General features: G+C 36.3%; 1 protein-coding gene across 1 annotated transcript; it reads right to left on the bottom strand.

Annotated features, from left to right (window-relative positions):
• Window positions 1-2,668: 2,668 nt before the first annotated feature.
• LOC114922416 (interleukin-17F-like) lies at window positions 2,669-10,116 on the bottom strand. Its single transcript, XM_029283699.1, has 4 exons — window positions 10,057-10,116; window positions 8,011-8,064; window positions 3,825-4,063; window positions 2,669-2,921 (listed from the first exon to the last, which is right to left on the bottom strand). The coding sequence occupies exons 1-4, from the start codon at window positions 10,114-10,116 to the stop codon at window positions 2,669-2,671; spliced, it is 606 nt and encodes a 201-aa protein (XP_029139532.1).
• Between the last annotated feature and the right edge of the window lie 354 nt (window positions 10,117-10,470).

Below are 10,470 nucleotides of genomic sequence, written 5' to 3'. Positions count from 1 at the left end.
AGTGTTGGTGATCACCTTTAAAGTCCTTCATGGCATGGGCATGAGACAGGTTACTGTTTCACCCTCTCATCCCACTGGGATTGCAGAGGAGGAATGCTGTGGGTCCAGTAAGCCTGATTATTCCGGCTGGTGGGGTCCAGGAGGAGGGCCTTCTCTGCTGTTGCTCACGCCCTCTGGAACATCTTGCCCCCCCATGTGAGATTGGTCCCAACCCCCCCCCCATCTTTTCATAAAGGCCTAAAGACGTGGCTCTGCCAGTCTGCTTGAGGCCCCAGTGGGGGAACAGCATAATGGAGGTGGCTGATTGAGTAATAGCAGATCCTACCTCCCTCCCACTCCACCCCCACCCTCCCCATGTGTCCTTAGGTTTTAATGTCTGATTTTAACTTTTTATGTTTTAACTGTATATGTAATTGCAAGCCACCCAGAATTACCCTATGGTAAGAAGGGCAGCCAATAAAGTTTATAAATAAATAAATAAAACAAGGCAGAGAGACTTGACCTGTATGACTCCCCACATATCAGGGCCACTAGGCTCATTTCTCATTGCCCCCCAGGACTGAAGCAGCCCACTGAAAAGGATCAGAAACACTCCAAAATAGTGCCTCCCTCCACAGAAACAAGTACGAAGGAAGGAATATAAAGAGATTTATTCCAGAAGTCTCTTTTCAATAATTCATTGGATAGAGTCATTGCAAAAAGTATTTGTCAACGCTGCAAATACTGTATATTCTTGCTTTGACAATATGCAGAACTGTCTGGTATTTTTATAGTTAAATCAGGCAACAGTGAAAGCCCGGGAAAAAGAAACCGGAAGTATATCACATCTTCCAAGTTAATTGGAAGATGTGAACCATGACCCCAAAATAGGGGCTGGGAAAAATGCTTAGAATGTATGTGTAACGGAAAAGAATCCAGATCTAAGCATTTCCACCATGCCGTACTGACGTCTCTGTAACCTTAATAAATGCTTTTAGGAAAAAATATGCCTGAAAGTCCTTTTAAGTGTTTCGTTAATCAGGCACATGACAGTATTACTATAGCTTTCTTTATTTTTCTGTTTTATTTTACCAGACCTAGAATATCTGCACAGTATATGCAGATTTAGTGAAAACAATAGTCTCACCAATTTGCCAAAAATGAGAGAAAAGCAAACAGAGATTGGAGATGCACTAAATTCAGGACTGAATAGACCATGTAGGCAGAGTCAGATCCAAAGTGAGATCCTGCCATGTAAGCAGATGCTTATTTATCCCAAAACAGGGTCAGATACTATTAACTGTGTCCTTTAGAAAGACCAAGGTAAGAAATAGGATCCTTAGGAAATTGAGCCAGCATGGCAATTGAACTGATTACTTTGTCTGAGCAGAAGACCAGTGCTTGTTTTGTAAAAAAAAAAAAAAAGGTGCCGGAACTCACACACGTCATACAACCGGCCTTGCCTACCCTACAAGGTTCCATCCAAAAAAGGTGCCGGAACTCCGTTCTGGGCGTTCTATGAGGAAAAAAGCCCTGCAGAAGACTAATGTGATCAAGTTCAACTGCACCCAGCCCAGCTGAGCTTTGGAAAGCAATGAACCTTTCCTTCCAGGACAGACTTTGCCAGGAACCTTCAAGCCATGTTTGAGCCTGAATGCTGCTTTCCAATTACTCCATGCCACTCCTCAGTAGCTCTTTTTTGCCTAACAGACATTGGGCAGGTAAACTATCCAAATAGTTCCCTACTTGGATATGAAGTGATATGTTTTTCATTATTTATTTTTAAAAAGAAATTGATGTTGTATCATTTCCGACATTTTCTTTGACTAGTGAAGGAAGGAGGGATCAAGCACCTGAAGTGGTTCGTTCTTGGTCTTGCAAATGCTCCCAGGTGGCCAAATTTATTTATTTTTCCCTTCAAAAAGATCATAGTGGGTAGACAAATCACATTTTCATCCATATTAAGATATGTATCTGCTCTGGTTTAGCATTCTGTCTCATGGACTCAGAGCACCTTTTCTAAATACTAAATAGTTGTGTCACAATGGTGTTCATTTCAAAGGAAACGAAATGGATATTTAGGGAAGCAATGACTATGTGGACAATTAAATATATCAACCTTTTTATTTGCTACATAAATTATGAATAAATACTGATAAACTATATAAAATTTCATCCAACAATATTTCTGCATATGCATAAATATGGTATTATAAATACATCTTATAAATAGAGACAAAAGCATATTTCCTCTTTGCTCTTCCCTGAGTTTTAAATATCATATGCATTGCAATTTTCAGAACCTCCATGTAGATCAACAAGGCAAATAAAAACAGGCTATGAATCATACAAAATTAGTACAGAGCAAGATTCATTCTTTTTGAAGCCAAAGAGAATCAGGGCTTCAATGGAGATTTTTTTTTTTCTGTCGTAGTGGCTGGACATCTGAACTCCCCCCCCCAAAAAAATTAAAGAAAGTGACCATTTGGTATACTCCCAGAACTTTTAAACACATTTTGAAACACTATAAGAGAGCTAAATAAAATGATCTCTAATTCTAAAGGAGGCTAATTTCTTTGAAATTCAGAGCTACCAATTCCTTTCCAATTAGCCAAGCGAACATTGTATTACTCTTATTACTTCAGCCGATGATGGATCATGTGATACCTTTGGCCATTTTTCAATGATCTTAGAAAACCTTTTTCTGATAAACATTGGAAGTGGGAAAGGCACAGGTGCATCCAACGGTGATCACCTGTTTCTCCAACCAATAGCTCTGCTTGCAACCAATGTGTTTGCGTTTCAGAACCAAGATCTCCTGCTGAATAGGAACAGAGTTCACAGCATAGTTTAGATTCTTCCCCGTGGAATCCAGGCAAACGGTATAACGGCAGCTGGCTTCAGAAAGTATGTGTGGGAATCTGTTAGGATCTTCCTTAACACTGTATGTTAACACACAAAAGAAAGAGAAAGATATAGTTCATATGACGCACTTCTTCATCAAAATTCATGAAGAATTTGGAACCCTGAATGTTAATCAGCACCCATTAAAAAAAAAACTAAAGAGGACTCTTATTTTTGTCTCCTAGGAGACAGAACCATGTCACCTAGATTTCCTTAATCATATAATAAAATATAAACATAAACATTTGTGGTGAATGTGTCCCAGAATTTCCTACTGTAGTTCTCTTCCCCATAGAATTATATTTTGGTTATGGACCTGAACCAAAGAAACAGAAAAGATTGTTTGGTCTCCTTAACAATTAATACCACATAGCTTTTTACTCAGAAATCATATCTGATCTTTATAGCATCCCTTTGCTGTCAGAGAGATTTCGCCTTATAAGATAGTGCTTGAATTTGTGGCTTAGCATTATTGCTGCTCTAAGCTAGAATTTATCAATGAGCCAATTCCCTATGTGGCCCTATCCTGAGGAAAGGCCACTCTCATCTCACATAGTCGATTTAAGAAAGGAACCATAACCATAAAACCTAGATTGCTTTTATAATAATGAATGTAAGTGCAAAGACTGGAACTGGCCAACTAACTAAAAATCATATTCACAAAGCCATATTATATTCTTGCAGAATAATAGGCACGATCACTAAGATTCTAACAAATTGATGAAAAAATTAAGTAATATTTGCCTATCCAGTTATGAATTGTCCAGTCTATTTTTTCAGAAAATGTGTATTGCTTTTGTGTTTGCCAACATAAGGTCTTGCAACTTTTAGAAGTTCTTGCACCCCAGAACGTTTTGAAGTACTCAAAAAGCATTGAGGGATTGTCACTTCCATAATGTATTATAGCTAATATAGTTTAACACTAAAAGGGTGAATATTACCTGTAATCCCATGGAGAGAGAGATCTGTTTTTAACATCATGAGGCATCCTGTTCATTGGTTCTGCATGAGCAAGAGGTATGCGCACCTTCACTGTCTCTGGGAATTCATTATCTTCTTGGATTCCTGGCTGAGTTGGGCAGTTGTCAGTCATTCTTCCTCTCCGTTTCTTATTGGTTTTATTAATGTTTCCTCCATGGGCTAAAGTCCCCACTACAAGCACCAGTACCAGCAGAACAACCTGTAAAAGAATCCATGGATGTATCAGATATACGTAAGGATAAAGTGTCATCTGTTGTGCAAGAAATGTCCATCCTTAGTAGCTTGCATTATTTTAATATTGGAGTTTAGAACTCAAATATTTAAATAGTTGGTGGGAAGCAGTAATTAATTTGAAAATTGAGGGGCACCACAGCTCAGGATTAACTGAAATGTTGTGGGAAAATTAGGAGTGGGAACACTAGAGAAACCATCTTGGACCTCTGAATGAAAGATGGGATACAAATCAAATGATTAAGAGACAAAAAGAGAATCAAGTACAGCTCATCTTTCAGATTATCAGAAGTGTCTGAGATAAGTATAGTTATAGAGAAAAAAAATCAGTCTCTTTTCAATAACCAATGTTTTTCATTTTTGGTATCAAATAGATTGGAGGATTTTCATATATGAGGAAAGATTATAATAACTATAACTTGAGCATGAAAAAATGATTTAAAAAACTACAAAGACAGACCCAAGTGTGTAAATCAAATATTAGATATCTGGAGATAAAAATACAGAGGCAAAATAATTTTTTTTCACAGCAATAAATAGTGCACTCACCGATAAGGCCAATCTTTTGGGTGTCATAACTACCCTTCGTGTTGTTATTATCTCGACTTGCTTGATGCTCTACCAGTGAGATTAGTAGGGTAAATCCTGTCCATGAGTGCAATAGCATCTCCTTTTATATTATCTCCAGAATCTCAGACATTTTTTCCACTGCAATGCAAAGATAGATTTCCACTTGTGGTTCTGGGCAATTGTGGCTGACTTTTTTTTCTCTTTTAACTACTTCCTTGTAGAACTATACACACAATCAAGGGGACATGAAGGGGAATCCACAGGGTTTCTGGACCAAATTATTTATTTGAATAAAATACAGATGTGATGCAAGCTAATAGCAAGTTTGTGAGTTCACCTGATCAGTTTTCAGGAATATGATGGGCAGTGTACTATATATTTTGTGATTATAGCCTAGTTTTTGTTTTTTTTTAAAAAGTCATTTAGAAAGCTAGCACACATTCATGATCTATGCAATTTAACAGAATAACAGAGTTGGAAGGGACCTTGGAGGTCTTCTGGTCCAAACCCCTGCTCAGGCAGGAAACTATACCATTTCAGACAAATGGTTGTCCAATCTCTTCTTAAAAATTATAATTACATTTTAAAAAATTAAAAAACCATAGCCAATTTGTTCTAATGGTTAAGGCAGTAGGATAGAAAGCAGAACACTATGAGTTCAAGTCTCTGCCTTAGCCAGTGTATTTGGGCCAGTCAGTCTCTTCTAGTCTTTTTAAGCTTCCTTATTTGCTTTTTCATAAAGATGATATTAGCATATTTAGCATGGCATCCATGTCTCCTTTAATGTTCAAAAAACCACGATGGTTTTTTTTTTAGCCAACACTATTTTGTTGCTAGCCAATACTAGCCTCTTCAGAAACTGAACAATAGGGATTGTATTCTGGAAATCCTTGAATACAGTTACAAGTATTAAGGAAGATACACATTTGACCTGGAAAGAGGTTGACATAACCCATAATTTCCCAATTATGGAATTTTATCGAGGATCAATGTTATCTTTTGTTTAATTCTCATATCTAATTAATGTATCCTATAGTTTTAGTTGTTGCTTTTTGATGCATCACATATAGCAAATGTATGTGTCATTTGTTACCTAATATAATGACTTTATCCCTTTTAATAAATGCTTTTTGCTTTGCCTGACATACTCGTGATTTGCCCTGTCGAGATGGATGAAAAAACCATTTTGCAAAGGCATAGTGTTTTCTCTCCCAAATCCAGGAACAGTTCTTCCGGCTCCATGCCAAACTCTGGTGCCTCAGTTTTAAAGGCAACACTGGTATAAAACATGGAGGGTGGCTGTGACTGAGAAAGGCATTTCTGCTGTTCTGCCAAGGAAATGAATCCTTCCCCATGATGTATGTGTAGCCAACAAAATGTTAGTGATGTCGGAAAAAACAGAATTGCAGATAGTTAAAAAGGTCAAATATCTGGGAATACATTTAACAGCAAGATGTTCAACGATAAAAGAAGATAATTACACAAAACTATTGAATCAAATAAGACTGGATTTGGAAAAATGGAAAAACTTGCAATTGTCAATACTAGGAAGAATTGCTACAGTGAAAATGAATATACTACCGAAAATCTTATTCTTATTTCAAACAATACCTATAAAACTTGAGACTTAAATTCACTAATTTTGAAATTTATTTGGCAAGGAAAGAAAGCTAGAATTAAGATGAAAATGTTACAAGATGCCAAGGAAAATGAAGGACTTGGTCTACCGGAGTGGGTTTTATATTATCAAGCATCTGTATTAACATGGGTAAAAAAAAGGATAACTCTTAGAAATAAAAGGCTGTTATATTTGGAGGGGCATGATTTACAGTTGGGGTGGCATGCTGTTTTATGGTACGGGAAAAATAAAGTGCATAAATATTTCCAAAATCATTATATAAGAAATGCATTATTAACAACATGGGAAAAAATAAAATGTAAAATATATTTGAAAATTCCAGGGTGGTTGTCAACAATGGAAGCATTTGAACACCCAAATTTAGTGAAATTTGAAAAAATCTGGACATATAGAGATATTCTAAACTCTGAAGGGAATTTAAAATCTAAACAAGAAATGGAAAATCAGGGTATTATCATGTTTGGTGGACATGTGACAAAGTAAAGAGTTATTGGGAAAAGATATATACCTGGCTAGAAAAGATGTTGGGAGAACATGTAGATTTTAAACTTGAACTTTTTTTTTATTAGGTATAATGCCAGAAAAAACTAACAAACAAAACTTATATTTGATTTTGCATGTCACAACAGCGGCAAGAATTATATTTGTGCAATACTGGAAAAATGAAGGAATACCATCAGATAAAGAAATAATAAAAAAAACTAGAATGGACAGAGAGGGATAGACTGACTATGAGACTAAAGAAAAAGAAGAAACGGAATATTATCAAACTTGGGACTTATTTTATCGATGGCTAGAGGAAAGAATAAAGGATTAGGAATTAAATATGTATTAGCGAATGTAAACTCAGACAGCACGTTGGTTGAAAAATTATTACTGAATGTATGGGGGAAAAAACTAATAAAAAACTTTTACAAAAAAAATGTTAGTGATGAGTGAGAATAAATATTTAAGTGGTAACAGAAATGGACTCTCACTAATTTTCTTCTTGGAAGAATAATCTGGGATACTAGCATACATAAGAATAAATCTTTTTTTTCCCTCTACCCTTTCTATGTAGTAAATATTTGTCTGTAAGCTAAATAACCGTAATTTTCAGGAAGGGGACAGAATGACAGAGTGACCTATTTTCATTTTTTTTTCTAACTGAATGACAGAAAATGATGAGCGTCATCAATTTATTGTAATAGCAGGTAGTGTATCAAATGGAAAGTGTTATGACAGGTAGGCCAGTTGGGTTGCCTATGAAACTTCCCCCGCACTTTCCCTGGGCTGTGATTGAGAGCAAGTTCAGCATAAGCCATCCTTCGTAACAAATCTTTTCCATCCTATTGCTGATGTCAATTTGATTCATTGCAAATGTAGGGGAGAGGGAGGTCAGACATAATGTGGGTGTACAGTGGGGGAAATGGAATAGCAGCCTAGCAAGATGAGCCAGTGTTGCAGTTACCACCAAAATGGTATTATTCACGAGTCTTCTTTTGCATGAATCCCAGTTATGCTCTTTATGATTTTACTTATTTCCTTCAGAAATGAGGTGACCTGCTTGGCACCCTACTTACTCTGAGTGAAATACCAAGCAGAATATAATGTCAGCAGTTCATAAACCTGATTTGTTTTAGCATGTTTAAGTTACACAAATTTTTACTTTTTGTTTGGGCTGCTGATCTTTCCATCTCACATATGTGTTCGTTTGTCTGAGCTACCTGAGAGCATAGCAGTAACAATATTACTTTAGTCATCACTTTACAGTTATTGACCTGCTCAAAAAACAAAACAAAAAAACATGTTGTAAGACAGCAAGTAAAAAACACAGTAAAACCTAATAATTAAATTATTAATTAAATAATTAAAACTGGTGTGGTTAAACTATGTCTACTTTAATCAAGTACTTCCCAATGTTCTGCAATAGGCAGGTGTTGTTCTTACTTGATGGTATTAAATATATTATTGCATGATGTAAGGTATTTCCAAGTAAAGCTGCCTTTTGCCAGTTGACTTATGGTGATTTTATCAGTGGCGATCAGTGGTGGGATTCAAATATGTGAACAACCGGTTCTTTGTGTGGATGCCACTTCTGGAAGTCCATTCTGGGCCTGGGCAACAAAACATTAGCTACCGGTTCTGCTGAATTGGTGCGAACTGGCTGAATCCCACTACTGGTGGCAATGATATTCAAATGGTGTTCCAGATGTTTTGAGATTACACCCAAGATGCCTATTACTATTGGTACTACCTTTGCTTTCTTTTGCCACAGTCATTCTACTTCTATTTGCAGGTCTTTGTATTTTGTGATTTTTCTCCAGTTCTTTTCAATTCTGCTGTCTCCAGGTACTTCAATGTCCACTATCCAGGCTTGTTTGTCTTTCTTATCAACAATTGGTAAGTTTGTTATGGGTAGATACTTGCCTGTTTTAATTACTTTTATTATTGTAAAACTTCTGATCAAATTATTTGCAGCTGGTACAAGTATTTAGAGATGAGATGTTTATTTGAAAACCATTTTACAGTAGGCAATTGATGCAATGCTAATCAATGCTGTAATATTTAATAAAAATGGGATTTATGTTCCTTTGCAAAAATGTTATAAATCACAAAGGGGCCATAGTTTCCCACCTCTGACGTACATGAATGATAGTTGTCACACAGATCACAACGTTGCCATGTTAATCTTGCTCTGATCATACTTAGACTGCAGTAATATGGTCCTTGGCAACCTTGGAACCTTTGAATTTTTCAGATGTCTCCATCTGAGAATCAGAATGAAATAAATAGACAATTTTCATGTTGGAATTACATGCAAAGTAGAATTCCCCAAAGATCCTTGTTGTAACTGGTGCCTTTTAGCTAGTTTATGAAGGAATAAAGAAGAACAGAAGTGATCAAGTTAGTTGAAAGTAAAGTATCTAAGCTAAGCAAAAGGATCTGAATGAAAAGACAAATCCATGTCCATTGGATAAGCATGCTAATGAAGGAGGTATCTTCAAAAGGTTCCAGACACAGCACAAAGAACGATTTGCCCAGCTTCAAAATAATTCATTCACCTTTGATATTTACTCCATATTATTTCAGTCATTTAACTGAACGGGGGCGAGAGGTAATTGAAAGTTATGCCAAGAAATCCTACTGACAAAGAAGGGCTACAGTCTACAGTTCTCTCTTCTATTCACCTTGCATCTAATCTCACCTACTTTCCTTCCATATTTTCTGTTAGTAAAGAAAAGTTAATGACAGCAGAATGTGTTTAAGACAGATATATGCGTGGTTTAGTTAAGGATGTTATTCAGTTTAAGGGATGAGTGAGATGATTGATACCCCAAGAGTCCCTCAGAGAAGAGGGGCCTTCTAGCAGTGAAAATATTTTGGCTTCTGTATCATCACGTATGTGTAACCAAGAGAATCGAGGTGCAGGATCAACTGGAGTCTCATGGTAAGCCAAGCTTGGTGATCAGTGTTGGCATTGGTGATTTTACCACTCTGAGTTTATTCTAATGATGCAGACATCTGAAGAGTAGTAAAATATCTCCTGAGATAATCTTCTTAATCAAATTCAAGTTAATTGAATTTTCCCAGTTTGATTACAACTCTCAGAATTACAAATTTATTTGGAGGATACCATGCTAGAAAATGAACTAGTTGGTTTCCTATTAACTAACACCTATCATGTGAAACACCCAAACCACATTATTGGTTAGCTTACCAGGGGATTCCAGTTGTTCTCTACCTGCATCCTCTGAGTTACTGCCACATACCAAAGTACATAGTACTAGCTCCAGATGTTTAGTCTGCTGAGTCCAAATAGGCCAAAACATCGAGCATCAAAATGCCGATATGTTTGGGCAGCTGGGAACTGTTGCAACTGAGATAGAGGTAACAGTGGGGGTCTTTCAGAAACCCAGATCTGAAGCCTTCTAGCCAGAATAAAAATTAAATTGTCTGAAAACAAAGCAGCAAAGGAGAAGGAAAACAAGACATTATTTGAATGTTTTAAATAAAACAATTAGCACCTGTCTGAAGCACCTCTGAGGTTAAAGAAAAGTCCCATGGGCAAAAGATGAATATTAAATACAATATTGTTATTTTTTAATATTTAATGTTTATATCTCATCCTATAGAATTTTTTATATTTTTGTTTGCATATTTATATATATATATATATATATATA

This window comes from Protobothrops mucrosquamatus, unplaced genomic scaffold (assembly GCF_001527695.2).
Source record: "Protobothrops mucrosquamatus isolate PMUCROS unplaced genomic scaffold, P.Mucros_1.0 scaffold192, whole genome shotgun sequence".
NCBI classification, from domain to species: Eukaryota; Metazoa; Chordata; class Lepidosauria; order Squamata; family Viperidae; genus Protobothrops; species Protobothrops mucrosquamatus.
Note: the sequence above shows the minus strand (reverse complement) of the source record. Positions and strands in the feature narration are given on the sequence as shown.